Source organism: Schistocerca gregaria, chromosome 2 (assembly GCF_023897955.1).
Source record: "Schistocerca gregaria isolate iqSchGreg1 chromosome 2, iqSchGreg1.2, whole genome shotgun sequence".
Taxonomy (NCBI): Eukaryota; Metazoa; Arthropoda; class Insecta; order Orthoptera; family Acrididae; genus Schistocerca; species Schistocerca gregaria.
Window position 1 is genome coordinate 952366546 of NC_064921.1, and position 16296 is coordinate 952382841.

General features: G+C 37.8%; 1 protein-coding gene across 1 annotated transcript in view; it reads right to left on the reverse strand.

The window, feature by feature from the left end:
- The window catches only part of LOC126335423 (transcription initiation factor TFIID subunit 7-like), a 47581-nt gene that overhangs the window by 1003 nt on the left and 30282 nt on the right, over positions 1-16296 (reverse strand). The window contains exons 6-7 of the mRNA XM_049998699.1: positions 6757-7015; positions 1868-2037 (exon numbers count right to left, since the gene is read on the reverse strand). Of these exons, the coding sequence (XP_049854656.1) occupies positions 1868-2037; positions 6757-7015 (429 nt within the window). The remainder of the gene's footprint in view (positions 1-1867; positions 2038-6756; positions 7016-16296) is intronic.

Below are 16296 nucleotides of genomic sequence, written 5' to 3' on the forward strand. Positions count from 1 at the left end.
GCAAATCCTTTGGCTCATCTCAAAACAATTTTTTCCAATGTTCTGGGCACAAAACGTGTAGCAGTAAAGCTTTTCTGAACTAGTTTAATTCTGGCCAAAAACAATGACACAAAAAACATTGCTCAGGAATTGCTGAATGAAGTGAACAACAATCCAGAACGTCTAAAGAAGGTTATAGCAAGTGACAAAATATAGGGATATGGGTACGATATCAAAACCAAGGCCCAGTCATCCCAATGGAAACTGCCTGGAGAGCCACAAAATAAAAATAATAATAATAATAATAATAATAATAATAATAATAATAATCATCATCATCATAATCAAGTTTGGTCGCATGTCAAGGTTCTTCTCACTGCTTTCTTTGATTACAAGGAATAGTACATCATGAGTTCCTGAATTATGGTTATACAGCCAAAAAGGAATACCTCCCAAGGAATAATACCTGGAAGTTATGCACCATCTGCATGAATCAATCTGAAGAAAACAACCAGAACTGAGGCAAAACCACACAGACAATTCCTTCGCAATAATGCTCCTGCTCACACATCAATGTTCGTTCATGATCTTTTGGCAAAAAATGGAACCCTTAGGTTGCCTCAGTCACTGTATTACAAAACATGGCCCCCTGTGACTTTTTTTCTACTCCTGATGCTGAAGAGAACTATGACAGGATGTTATTTTGCCACACCATTGATGAGATAAAAACAGAATCGCTCAAGGGGCTGAATACCATAATGAAATCTGAGTTCTAGAAGTCCTTCCAAGATCACAAAAGCACTGGCATGGTATTACTTTGAAGGAGACAAAGTTGTTGTTAATGATGAATAGATACAGATAATTACAGAAAAACAAAAATACCTGTTACTTTTTGCTCACACCTTGTACAAATGTGAGTGAAGTCAAAGTTTGTGTGTTGGATATCTTTCCTCACAGTTCAATATTAAAATGTGTTAAGTTTTATCAATGGTTGTTTCATACAATCCAAATATGAAGCACTGTTTTATTCACAATTTACAAACTAAAATGCCTGAACCTGGAGACCCTCACTATGCTATTACTGAAACTTGGTGCCATAGCAGTCAAGCACGTGAATCACATGCAGTGATTGTCTCAGTCTAGTTTCGTAGTTTATTAGGCAGACAGGATTTAAATGAGATAGTAGCAAACATGAAACAATACATGGCAAAATGTTTATATGCGTATCCCTCTTATGATGACGAGAATACTGCATGTGATTCACAATTTATAAAGTTCCTATTAGCAACCATCTCTTCTCACAGATAGGAAAAAAATTCAGAACGTAGAGTTGGCCATATTGACAAACATCCCAAACAGTCTTGCCAGTCGGATTTTCGTAGTACATTGAAATGCTGCTACATTTGAAGATGAACAATACGGAATTTGTATTTACTTCATTGGATAATATACGAAAATGCAGTGGTCGAAACTCGGGACGCAGAAGATAGCTCGTCTTCCACTTCTTTTTTTTAAATTTATTTACTGACGCAGAGGTTTTGGCGCCAGTATTTATCTTTGTGTCTACAAAGCATGCCTGTGTAGCGCTACATATAATTGACGGCAGAAGTAAGTTTTGGCGGCACCCACCAACTTTTTTCAGAATTGCAGCTTGCTTTGCACTCGATTCTAAGGCGCAGGCGGTTTTTTGGATTACAAAAACCGGAAAAAAAGTGCGGCTTAGATTCGAGTAAATACGGTAAATATATCTACTTACGGTACAGTGGAGATATCGATAGCAAACAGAGACATAAAAACACAACTGAACATTGTACAACATGTTACTAATGACAGCTGACTATTCCTAGCTAATTAGTCTACACAACTAAATGAAATGTGCCAATATTACCTCTTGTTCCTTTTCAAGTTGTTCTGCCAATAAATTGTCAAGGATATCTAGAAACCTCACTCGAAGAGCATGATTTTCTATGTTAGCTATTTCTAGCTCCTGCTGTTGCCGTCGTGTTCGCAAATCAGCTAACTCTGCTTCCAAAGCTGTTAATCTAGTCTTCACAGCTTCTGTAACAAAAAACAAACACACATGTTAATAACAAAAGTACATTATGCACATATTTCTTGTGTTTCATGATGTGATCACACTGTTTCCCTGGCCTCTTTGATCATGATGCACAACTGGCCACACTTAATGACCTAGCTGATTATTGTAAATTATTGGCATGGAAAATTGTTGAAGTAAATGAAGAGACACCAGAAAGTTTAAAAAGTAGTCTTAAAGGAAGCCAACTGAACAGTCGTGGCAGATGTCAATTCCAAGTTTAATATATTTGACGATGGGTTTATGTGAATCCTTAACAGCTGCTTTGCTGAGAAAACAAAGTTTGGCATCAAAACGAAACAAAAAAGTCTTTCATTACAAAAGAAATCGAAGTATCCTGAAGGAAAAGTAGGAATACTCACAAGTAATACTGATTTGACTTAGTGAAGGGTGATTGAAAAATCAATAAATTCTATATAATATCTGGAATTAATTATTCAGATAATGAAATTAAATCTGCATGGAAATAGTTCAAAGAGAAAGAGGGATATAAGTTAAGAAATGTAAGGACTTTGTTATTAAAGAAAACAGCTAAAAAATAAATTATGGTATTCAGGTAGCCAAAATATTTAACACTAGAACAGCAAAAAGGGTCAAAGAACATCTTGCAACCTACATTTACACAATAACAAATTTAGTTTTTAACATCTTTCTGCCAAACTTCATGACTTTTCCTCATTTCTCCTACTTGTGACAACAGTGTATTGCACTTCACAAAATTTTCACGATTTCATGAAGTGGGACAGATCAACTGACTCCAGGCATAGCCCCTTCTCAAATATAGCTGTTCTCATAGTTGCAAAGGTAGTTGCATTGCATTTTTCTTTGGTAAACAATTGCTGCCTCAAACAATGATAATATATTGTCAGAAAGGTTTCTATGTTGCTGCTGTTACTTGGCTCATTAGTTAGTAGTCTTATCAATAAAGAGACCTAGTATATACTGGAGAACTCAGATAGTGAGCCAGAAAGTGATTTATCAGATTCAGATGGTAATTTTCAGCCAGTGACAGCTAATAGCGAAGATAACAAAAATGAGAGCATTTACAGTAAGTAGTTGTCTCTCAATATTTTCCACCACAGTCTCAGGAGTCAACTGGAGCAACACTGAAGATGGCAGCTAGAGAGAGAATGGAATGGAAGGTCACTAGCACCTGTCGCTTGAAGGAAGGGCTGCCTTGAGCGTCCTGAAGGAGAGGGGAGAGCTCACTGCATGAGCCAGCCACCAAATGGATGACTACATCATCACTGCCTTCTGACTTACTTTTGATAAACTGATGCTGTGTATGATAAAAATACATGGAATCAAATGCTTAGGATGAAATAAAAGAAACACCACGTGGACCATATCATTGGAGGAATTGAGAAAAAATGATTGCTGTCATGTAACTCGAGGTGCTTTTTTTGATGAAGATGTTTCCTTGGACGAGCTTTGGTCACTTTCATGGGGGTATAATTTTCTGAGCAATACAACAGCAAGAAACAGATTCTTTAAACTTATCAGATTCCTCCATTTTGATGGAAAGTCATTTATTTTTTATTTATTTATTTATTGTTCCGTGGGACCAAATTAAGGAGAAGTCTCCATGGTCATGGAACGAGTCAATACATGAAATCATAACACGATATTAGAAACAGATAAAATGAAATATAAGAAAACATTCAGGTGACAAGTCGCAAGTTTAAATAAAGAAAATCAACAATGTAACACTGGAATTTGCTTAATTTTTTAGCTCTTCCAGGAGCTCCTCGACAGAATAGAAGGAGTGAGCCATGAGGAAACTCTTCAGTTTAGACTTAAAAGAGTTTGGGCTACTGCTAAGATTTTTGAGTTCTTGTGGTAGCTTATTGAAAATGGATGCAGCAGAATACTGCACTCCTTTCTGCACAAGAGTCAAGTAAGTGCAATCCACATGCAGATTGGATTTCTGCCTAGTATTAACTGAGTGAAAGCTGCTAACTCCTCAGTTCAATGCAGCACTGCTGGTAAGCCCACTCTTATTTCTAGAATATGAAACAAGATCATGAAAACTGACCCACTGTTACCACCCTGGTGAAAATATTACAATTTGTGAGCAGTTACTTACACGAAAAGCACGGTGCAAGAATATCCAGTATTTTTGTAAGTGAGAACAATGAACAAGATTTGCCAAGAAACCCCAACTGCATGAAAAAGAATAATTTTGATTTACATTCCACCATAATCGCAAAACAAAGGACTGACGAGTCAGAATGCACCCAGTCACAGTACCAAGGGAAGAAGAACAAGAATATCATTATTCTTAGCACACTACATCTTGAAGTACCAGTGAATGAAGAAGGCAAGCAGAGGCCAGAAACTGTTATCTTCTATATCATCATAAAGTATTGTGGGGATGTCATCAATCAATTGGCTCAAAAATATTCAACTTAGGTTGCTTGCAGCAGGTTCATTTAATTGTATCAGAAGCATAAAAATATGTCATGTAACAACACACTGCAAACTATGTATAAAGATACATGTAAACATGTCATATAACTATGAAACTGGCCACGTCTAGCACAATTGGGGTAGCCTTCGTGAGCTCCTCAACAGTGCATATTCTTAGGCATAATCCCAATTCATGTGATGTATACTAGTAGTCTGCTCTAACACTTTGAAGACCGGCCACTTAGAGGAATATCAGGCCAAGAAGACAGGTCATTATTTAAAGCTTTACTGGCATATGTGTATCTTCAAGAGTAATACATACTGCAAATGGACGAAGCTTCAAATTTACTTTTCATATTTACTTTATTTCTTTGATAGATTATAAATTTTAAAATAATGATAACAGAAAGTATAATTATCCTTCAAAAAAAAGTGAAAGGTGAGTTACTGACCAATTTTTTCCTCTTGTGCTCAAAATTTCTCACTCACTTATCAAAATGACATATTAGTAGCAGAGTTACAGCAAACTGTGAAACCTAAGAAGTACGCACACAAAATTACATCCCTACGATCATACGATGGCTTGGAAATTATCAACAGCAATTCAGTGTTCACTAATGTTTCTTTCAAAAAAATTCTAGAAACTGGCAACAGAAGGCAGCATCGGTTATGGGACAGGTAGTGAGACATCCAGACATTGTTCTCATACAAACTGAGTCCACTTTTCAGGTGACAGGTGGCTCACCAACTGAGAAAACCGTGGCCCAAGCTGTACTCTGGTGCAGTCTTCCTAACACAGCGATGTGGCTCGAGATACGCTCAGGCTCGTGCCAAAGTATCAAACATTTATGCTCAGCATATAGATAATATCAGAGAAGAAAAGGTCCCAATGTTGGCTTACTTCTTTTATTTTTATTTACTGTCGTCTTATGGCACCATATTATGAAGCACTTCATTGTTAATGAAGAGCATGTTTGTTACAAAGGAGGGTGTTATAAAGATAATATGTGGCGTTCACTCTAGAATCTCTTGTAGACAGCTCTTTAAACAGTAGAGCATATTACCAACAGCCTCACAATATATTTAGTCCATTATTAAGTTCGCTGTCAATAATCGATCACAGTTTGAATAAAGCTTGAAAACAACAGTAACATTCCTAGATACAATACTAGTCTTCGTGTTACAGAGAAAATAGTGAGTTATTCACACACACAAATTTTTGACTAACTACACAGCGCATTAAAAAGTTAATAGATCATAAAATTAACATATTATAATTCTAAACTGATTCACTGCACATCATAGCAAGATGTGGCAATTACGATGCGTAGAAATCATAAGGGGTAGTCAAATGAAAACAAGACAGATGGAGAAAACTAAGTAAACTGTTTATATTTCAAAAGTAATTGTCATAAGTGTTAATACATTTATCTCACTGTGTCACAAGACGGTCAGTACTTTCATGGAAAAATGTTTGTGGTTGCTTATGGAACCATGATTACACACAGACATGCATCTCTTCACCTGACACAAATCGATGGTCACGAATGTCTTTCTTCAGGGCTCCAAAAATATGGAAACCGCATGGAGAGAGATTGGGACTGTATTGAGGATATGTAAGGACTTCCCAGTGAAACTTCTGCAATGTAGTCAAAACAACTTCAGCAACATGTGGGCAGACAGTGTTCTGACTATGCTGCAGAAGTCCTGTTGGGAAGCCTTCCCACATCCTCCATACAGTCCCGATCTCTCCCCATATGATTTCCAAATTTTTGAAGTCCTAAAGAAAAACATTCATTGCCGTCACTTTGCTTCAGATGAAAAAGGGCATGCCTGAGTACAATTGTGGTTCCGTAGCCAACCGCAAACATTTTTTAATGAAGGCACTGACCGTCTCGTCTCATAAATGTATTAACAGTTACGGTGATTACTTCTGAAATAATAAACAGTTTACTGACTTTTTTCCACCTGTCTTACTTTCATTTGACTGCCCCTTACACAAATAACTCAGTCTCCCGGGAGAGCAGTGTGCAAACCATATGCCCTTCTATATCTGCATCCAGTGATGCCAGTCGGTCCAGGATGATACAGCAGCTGGTCAGTTCCGTTGGCCCTACATGGCATGTTCATGCGGAGTTTAGTTTTACACAAATAATTAAACTAAGTATCAACATGGACAACAATTTTTCAATAATGATAAAAGCAAGAAAAGTAATAGCCCAAAAAATATAATTATTTAATGTAGTAACGGTGCAAAATCAAAAAGTTCAGACCTTTGGACATCTGCGAGTTAGAATTGTATTCAGACTCTTCTACAGGGTTCATATCATTCTTGAAAATATCATACTCAAATGATACTTCTTGTTTTACTCTTTGATATTCTCCTGACTGTTCACCAAATTCATTCTGCTGCTCTTGTTTCAATGAGCTTCCACCAGAAGCTTTAGGTCCATGTTCTGAGTAGTTTCGTTCAGCACTGAACATGTCGGTAGTGAATTCTGTAACTAGTCGATCACGTGGTGCTGACAGGCCCTGAAACAATGACATATCAAAGCTTGCTTGACATTTTGCTGGATTTCGGAGTTTAAAGGCATACATTAATGTTCTGCAACAGCAGTGTAACAAAATTTGTCTGTAGTTTGTGACTGACATTACAATAACTTGATTCTGATAACAGCTTCAATCAAGATGCAATAAATAACTCTCTTGACAAGATTAACACTTCAACAGACAAGAATAATAAAAATGGCAGGAATTGTCTCTCTGCTCTCACAAAGACCTTCAATTTATAAACCACACCCTGTTAATTCACCAATTAGATAATTATCTAACAAGAGCCACAATGCTATGATGGCTTACTTCATGTCTACATAACAGATGGCAAAGAGTAACTGTCTCAAACACAGAAAACTCTCCTTTAAAAAGAAGACCAGTAGCACATGAAGCTCCTCAGGGCTCTATTGTCCATCATATTCTTCCTCTGTTCTATATTAGTGATTTGCCCATCAATGTTAACTCTCCATCAGTTCAGTTTGCAGGTGTGTGTGTGTGTGTGTGTGTGTGTGTGTGTGTGTGTGTGTGTGTGTGTTTGTGTGTTTTAACTAAAAATCATGAAGCAGTAAAATATCTCACTGCACTTCAAATACAATTGACAACTTGGAAACCTGGGTACAGCTTACTGGGTTGACTGTGAATGTCTCAACAACTGGATCCAACAATAAAAATCCCTGCAAATTAAAACACTTCATAAAAACAAGGCTGCAGATGAAGTAGAACATGTCAAATTTCTATGACTTATCTACAAAGGAAATTAAACTGGAATGTGCAAATTGGATACCTCTTAAGTAAGTTATGTAGCTTTGCTTTTGCAAATTCAAATATTATCCAGTGCCACAACATTGGAAACACAGAAAACTGTGTACCACAATTACATTACATCAGTAAGATAGTATGGCACTGTTTCTGGAGAAGCTCTGGTAAAATACTGTGTATTCTGAATCTTCGAGGGTCAGTACTGTGTGCTGCACATCCAAGGGAATTATATCAACCACTTTTTATTTATATTTGTTTATTTTTGCTTTTGCTGGAACTTTCCATTCAATACCCCTCTCTAAACATCTTGTTATATAGTAAAGCAGAATTAACCAAGAAAAATAATTTTGATAATTCATATAGAACAAAAAATGAAGATAGTTTTATACTTCCTCTTCACTGATTAATATTATATTCTCAGATTCCCCAATATAAGGGAACGAAACTTTTCAACAGACTAAAGAACAAGAATGTCCTGCTATTTACGTAAAGATGGCACATTAAGTTACAGGCAGCACAAATAAAAAGACACACACAAGCTTTCGGCCACAGTCTACATCAGTAAAAGAAAGAGAAAAATATGCCATTCATTCACACAAGCAAGTACATCTCACACACACGAAGGCAACTCGGCAGCTCGATCCGAGCTCCCTTTTTTTCAAACTCCGTTCTATCTGGTTTGCTTAAATTCAAGTTCAATTACCTCACACCAATACTAAGTTGATCTGTTCTTAACCCACTGCAAGTTGTGTCTACAATAAATGAAAGAATGACTGCTGTTTAAGTTCACACCCATGGTAGATGCCTCTGCAGCGATGAGTACTCTCTCGCCCAGTATACTGAAGGCCTCACAAAAGCCTTCTCACACAGACAATACCCTCCAGACCTAAATCGCAAACAGCTCTCCTGTGCCATATCCTCACACATACTTGATCCCCACATCCATCCCAAGAACCTACAACAAAGATGCAGCCACCTTGTCACCCAGTACCAACCTGGACAGGAATGGGCGAACCACATCCTTCGTCAGGGCTTTGATTATCTATCATCATGCCCTGAAATGAGGGACATCCAACCCAAAATAATTCCAACCCCTCCCAAAGTGGTGTTATGCCACCCACCCAACCTCCACAATATCCTAGTCCATCCCTATGCCACTCCCTCCCCCAATTTCCTGCAACAGGAATCATACCCTTGCGGAAGACCCAGATGCAAGACCTCCCCAAACCATCCACCCAGCACCACCTTCTCTAGTCCCGTCACATGCTTATTGTACCCCATCAGAGGCTGGGCCACCTGTAAAAGCAGCCATGTTATATACCAGCTCTGCTGCAACCCCTGCACAGCATGACAACCACTAGCTGTCAATTGGAAGGAATGGCCACTGCCAAACTGTTGCCAAAAACCAGGTGGTCCACCCCATGGCACAAAATGCAGCAGAGCACAACATGCGGGATTTCAATGGCTACTTCACAACCTATGCCGTCTGTATCCTTCCCGTCACCACCAACTTTTCTGAGCTGCACAGATGGGAGTTATCCTGGCCTAAACGTGAGGTGAATTACTGACCTGCCACCCCCCCCCCCCCCCAACCCAACACTCTGAGTGTGTGTGTGTGTGTGTGTGTGTGTGTGTGTGTGTGTGTGTGTGTAATGTTTAAAAAGTAACTGCCACATATGGATCAAGATTTGTTCAGATTCACTTCGAATTGGGAAGGCTCTAAAATACAGGATGAATTAAAATGAAGCACACAATTTCAAAATGTAGCACATTACAATATAAAAAGTATTGCACAGAGAGAAACAGAATAAAGTTTTTCGGCACATTACAAACATTCAATTCACACAACTCATGACACAATGTATAGTAAATAGATAATCATACTTATGAAAAATGCTTCGTAACATGCCTACATCATCAATGAACAGCTGCAGTGTTGTGAACTCAAAGGCCGTTTAGTATTTTACGAATTGGAGTGCAAATAAATTACACTTCATAAAATTATATCATAAGAAAGCACAAGAGAAAGGTGAAAATGAAGAGCAGTGCTGAATTTACTGAGTAACACCTGCTGCGCACTTAACTCATTGTTGTGACAATGGCTGTTGATACGAAGACGAGGAGGATATAATGTGGCAGAGTTGGAAAACATTTACTGCATCTCCCAATATCAAGTCAAACAGGATACCTGATACCACAACTGTGTATTATAATTGCTCATTATGTAGAGTGTCTAATTTGTGTATTCATATGTTTTACTATGACATTATCTTTTATTCAACTTCTGGTGCTTGTTTATGTAGCTTTAAGCCGCTTATTTAATTTTCTTATGCAAATTAAGAGTTTAAAGAAAATTCTTGCAGTTGTAAACATGTTTACATTTTTGGAAATGAACTTTTAACATTTCTTCACACCAAAAGGTGGGAGTGATCATTTCATGTGAATACCTAAATTACGAGAGTAATTAATTTCCTGTTGTTATTTGGATGTAATTTAAAAGATTAGTTAAAATAATTGTTATAAAATGTAACACAGTATAATATCATACACAGATTGTAACACATTCTTAAATTTTTTATTCCAAAGTAGTTTTTCTAATTTATAGAGATCCTGGATGAGTGTAAATTTTTTCCATAATTACAACGTTTGATTGTAATCAGTTAATATTATGCCTTCAGTAATATAACATTATACTTTCGATTCCTGAAATATTTTTTAAGATGACATAACAGTGACAACATGAGGCAGTCTTTGTAGAGTTGTGTGGCAGTTTTTGGGCCAGACTTTTTGAGATCAAGTCTGTACCAGTCAGTATAATGTAAGAATCAATGTAAACTGTCCTACTGATTTTGAAATATGCTCAAATTTAAAAATGAACTTTTTGATTTTGCTATTTAGTAATCAGAGTGCTAACACCATTTTCCCTCCTCATGTACCACTGCCCTGGTATATAAAAAGTTCTTACTGCAGCAGAGTATGATCATTGAATTACCACCCTACAACGATGAAATTCAAAGCTAAATTAAATTCAGTTTAACAATATGATTAAAAGCTGAAGTCAATAACATCTTCAGTCACCTTTCAGAAGAACCACTCTCACAGAATGTTGAAGAACATTTTTGTATTCTCTGTTGTAGCTACACACACATTAGTGATTGATGAGTGACAATTCCCAGGCTTCAATGAAGTATGCTTTTATAACAGGAACACAACAAATCCGAGTTCAATGTCAAATACAATAACAACTAAAATAATATGAGTAACAGAATCAAGTCCATAGCTACATCGGCCCAATGATCACACTAGCACAAATGGAGAGTCAATGTTTCATAATAGCACTACCAGTACAGTGGCATGGAGTCCTGGGAAGATCAAGGCTGGAGGAAACAGGACACTCAGATGAAGACTGCTGCCAAAGAGCAATGATGATGCCCCTGGTGGCGCCTGTTAGCAGTCAGTGTGTAAACAGAGCGTTTATCGACAGTAAAGGTTCCAAACATGGGATGTAATAGTGAGGCATCTAAAGAGCCTCTGGAGGGGGAGTGCCTACAGTCCTGGTGCAGAACATAAGCTGGTTGTGGGCTTTGTGCTGGAAACACAAGTGCCGGATAGGTAGCCTCTGTAATAGCATATTCCACAAATCAAAAGGCCCCTCAATCTTTTGGGATGAAGTAGCGGCAAATAAATTGAATTCTGGCAAAGTCAATTCACATTCCGTGGAAGAGTTAGTATTTTTTTTATTAAGAAATCCAGATATTATATACACATTCCCTGAAGTGTGAAAACTTTTTGATCACTTGACATTCACTATTCATAGAAACCATCTTCTATTAACCTGAACTGTACTTCTGCTAACAGCATGTCATTAGATATTAGTCTGTGTGCACAAAACAAATTTACTGGATACTCATACTGTGAACTACTTCTGACCAGAGTCATGGTAAGTGGTAAAAATCCATGGATCACAAAAGTTTCTGAACACTTTCAGTGTCTTAGTGAGTCTCTGAAACGACACATTGCTGCAGTCATCAGAGCAAAAGGAGCGTGAACATACTGTGTGAGGTTGGTATTTCCAATTCAACTGCTTATAAGTGTACGTATTGTATCACATCTTGCAGTAATCATACTAAGTATTAAAATTACTTGTTCAGTACCAAACTGATACATCAGTTTTATGTACTTCACTTACGTATTACGTTTAAACATAAATTTTTCATCTGGGCCTATGAGTTTTCTTTAATTTAGTGAACTAGTAAGCAGCATGTTAAATGGAAGACCTCATAATTTCATATCTATAATTATGTTTGTAACACATCAGTTCTTACGGGATCAAATCCTACAAAATCCGTAGTTTTAGTTGTCTTTGTGAGTATTGTCTTAGGCTAGTTAACTTAGAAGGTAAACTGCTTTATGTAGACCATTCTCTTTCTCTGATCAAACTGTGACATCATCTGCACATAAAAACAATTCAGAGTAGCCTCTTCATCTAATACCTGCAAGAAACACAGTTTTCCATTGTTGTTGTTGTTGCGGTCTTCAGTCCTGAGACTGGTTTGATGCAGCTCTCCATGTCACTCTATCCTGTACAAGCCTCTTCATCTCCCAGTACCTACTGCAACCTACATCCTTTTGAATCTGCTTAGTGTATTCATCTCTTGGTCTCCCTCTACGATTTTTACCCTCCATGCTGCCTTCCAATATTAAATTGGTGATTCCTTGATGCCTCAGAACATGGCCTACCAACTGATCCCTTCTTCTGGACAAGTTGTGCCACAAACTTCTCTTCTCCCCAATCCTATTCAGTACCTCCTCATTAGTTATGTGATCTACCCATCTAATCTTCAGCATTCTTCTGTAGCACCACATTTCGAAAGCTTCTATTCCCTTCTTGTCCAAACTATATATATTCCATGTTTCACTTCCACACATGGCTACACTCCATACAAATACTTTCAGAAATGACTTCCTGACATTTAAATCTATACTCGATGTTAACAAATTTCTCTTCTTCAGAAACGCTTTCCTTGCCATTGCCAGTCTAAATTTTATATCCTCTCTACTTCGAACATCATCAGTTATTTTGCTCCCCAAATAGCAAAACTCCTTTACTACTTCAAGTGTCTCATTTCCTAATCTAATTCCCTCAGCATCACCCGATTTAATTCGACTACATTCCATTATCCTCGTTTTGCTTTTGTTGATGTTCATCTTATATCCTCCTTTCAAGACGCTATCCATTCCATTCAACTGCTCTTCCAAGTCGTTTGCTGTCTCTGACAGAATTACAATATCATCGGCAAACCTCAAAGTTTTTATTTCTTCTCCATGGATTTTAATACCTACTCCAAATTTTTCTTTTGTTTCCTTTACTGCTTGCTCAATATACAGATTGAATAACATCAGGGAGAGGCTACAACCCTGTCTCACTCCCTTCCCAACCACTTCAGGATCTCCAATGCAAATCCCTGGAGGAAAGGCAACACTCTTTTCAAGGAACACTATTGAAGAAATTTAGCAAACCAGCATTTGAAGCTCACTGCATAATGATTCTGTTGCTTCCAACATACATTGTGCGTAAGGACCACGAATATAACATACGATAAATTATGGCTCATGCAGAGGAATTCTGCCAATCGTTTTCCCTCTTTCTACCTGTGGGTGGAACAGGAAAGGAAATGACTAGTAGTGATATGGGGTACCCTCTACGACATGCCATACGATGGACTGTGGAGTATTAACGTATATTTAGATGTAGATATAATTCTAGCAGTTACATCTAAATCTACATCTACATGTACACAGACCTGTCTCTGATGAACATTCGTCATTGAGGACAACATACTCGGTTCAATAACTTAAGAGTTCACGCCACTCGTATAGCTGCAAACCTAGTCCATACGCTTGTACCTTTAACAGTTTGCAATAGGGGACCATGTCAAATGCATTAGGGAAATTTAGAAATATGGAATCTGCCTGTTACCCATCATCCATACGTCACAGTATATCATGTGAGAAAAGGGCAGGCTGAGTTTGCAAGAGTTATGCACTGTAAAACCTTGTTGATTTGTGGCTAGTTCGTAGTATATCGTGTGAGAAAAGGGCAAGCTGAGTTTGCAAGACTTATGCACTGTAAAACCTTGTTGATTTGTGGACATAAACTTCTCAGCCCCAAGAAAATTTATTATATTTGAACTGAGACTATGTTCAAGGATTCTGCAGCAAACCGATTTTAGGGATATCTTCTTTTTTAAACAGTGATATATGTAACTTTCGTTTGTTGTTATGCTGTTGGCACAACACTTCCTTTCCAACACAAACTGAATAGATTTAGCAGTCTTAGGTGGAGGCAGATACCACTATATTTTGGAAGTACATCGCTTTTTCAAGGCCATCATGGCCTCTGTCAGGTCAGCCATTTTTAATTATCTGGGATGTGATTCACATACAGGTATGATGAAGATGTGGGAAGAAAGCAGCAAAATTTGGAAACATATGTGTGATGATAAACAGGTACTTTAGAGACAAGGCACAAAAAATAATAGGGATGAAGTTTTATAAAGTAATGACCATCGTCACATTACTCTACAGTAGTAGTGTGTCATTTAAAAACCAACAAGCAGCTGAAATGAGATTTCTTAAAACTGTGAAAGGTTGTGCTGGAGGATGCAGATTTATTTAATCATATGGTGATTTTATACAATATACAGTTGATATAAGGCAAATGATTTTATACAATATATATATGATATTAGACCAGATTAAACCTTAAAGTCCGTGTTTTTCAACCAGTTAATTAAGCTGGGTGTGAGAGTGAAAAGTCTTCGGGAATTTCAGGGTATGAATGAAGTGGACAGTGTTGGACTATAAATGTTCAATTGTCTGCTCTTCTTGATTACATTCATACATTGGTGAACTGATCCAGCCCCATTTGTACCTAAAGTACCTATAACAACAATGTCCAGTCCTTAACCTGTTGAGGCGGCACCAAAGGTTCCTAGGTAGGTCAAAACCTTTTGGCTTCTTTGTGGGATCAAGGTGATGGGCTCTTGTTCCCAATGTTTTTGCTGACCATTCATGCTTTCAGCTTTCATTTAGATCAACACCATCCACGATGAGTTGTCCAGCAGTAACACTTGCTGGTCTTCTTGATCGCAATCGTGGCTGTTGTGGATGACAGAATCCCTGGTGGAGTGGTAGAGACGGTGATGCAGAGATTTTCTTGGCCTCCCTCAGTAGAGCTTGTTTCCACCTTAAGTGAAGTGAAGGGATGTGACTCAGTACAGGTAACCAGTGGCATGGGGTTGATTTGATGGAACCAGTAATGCAGCGCATTGTGTCGCTAAGTTTTGTGTCTACCTTCTTCACATGTACACTTTGCAACCAGACAAGTACACAGTACTCGGCAGCAGAGTACACAAGACTGATGCCAGTTAAATGCAGACAGTCAGTAGGGGTTCCCCACTGAGCTTATGTAGTATGTTGTTCCTTGCAGCAACTTTATGAGAAAGCTTGGTGATGTGCCCTTTCTAACTCAAGAGTTCTATCTAGAGTGATTCCGAGATATTTTGGAAAAGGATTGTACCTCAATGTTTGTCCATTGAGCAGAACTCTTGGTTTATAGTTCGCAGCACGATTCGCTAGATGGAAACAAGAAACTTCAGTTTTTGATGTGCTCGGGATCAATCTACAAGTCTTAAAGAAAGTTGACATCTTCTCCAGATCCTCCGTAAGAACTCGTTCACCATCTGCTAAATTACTGCTCTGTGCAACCAGTGAGATGTCATCAGCATAGATGAATTTAGTTGATATTGTGGTTGGTAAATCACTAATGTATAAATTGAATAGTGATGGGGCTAAAACAGATCCCTGTGGTAGTCCATTATTTAGTTTCCATATGTGGCTTTTATAGCTGCCTAGAAACACTTCAAGTTGCCTTTCAGGATGCAGATTAAGAAACAGTGATATTAGTACACAATTAAACAATTTACTGTAAGAAACAAAAGTGAAGACAACAGAAGAAAATTGAGTGTACATTCTGACAAAATGAACAGTTGCAGACCACCTCACAAAGTCAAAAATTATGATCCAGTAAGCTGAAGAAGTATGAGGAAGCCACAAAAGTGATGAGCACCATAACAAGCAAATACCTTATACTTTAAACGCAGAAGAGAAGGAAGAAGTCAGTGTACAATGCAGCAGTAGAAACAGGAAAAGTGTGATATATCATTTCTGAGTATACTGAGACAAGGGTGAGAAATTAATTATAAAATTTAGATTTTAACTGAGGCAGGGATTTTATTTTCTCTTCAGCCTGGCCCAGTAAACAGCCACACTTTCGAGATGTGACGTTTGCTGTAAACTACACAAGAGTTTCCATGAATTCTCTGGGTTGATGGTTTGGCTTGGAAACTGGGAACTGACAAGTCGGTTTTTCCTAATCCATCTAAAAGTGAAGTTTGTGGGTAGAGAGGGCGGAGGGATTCACATTGGAAGCTAAATGT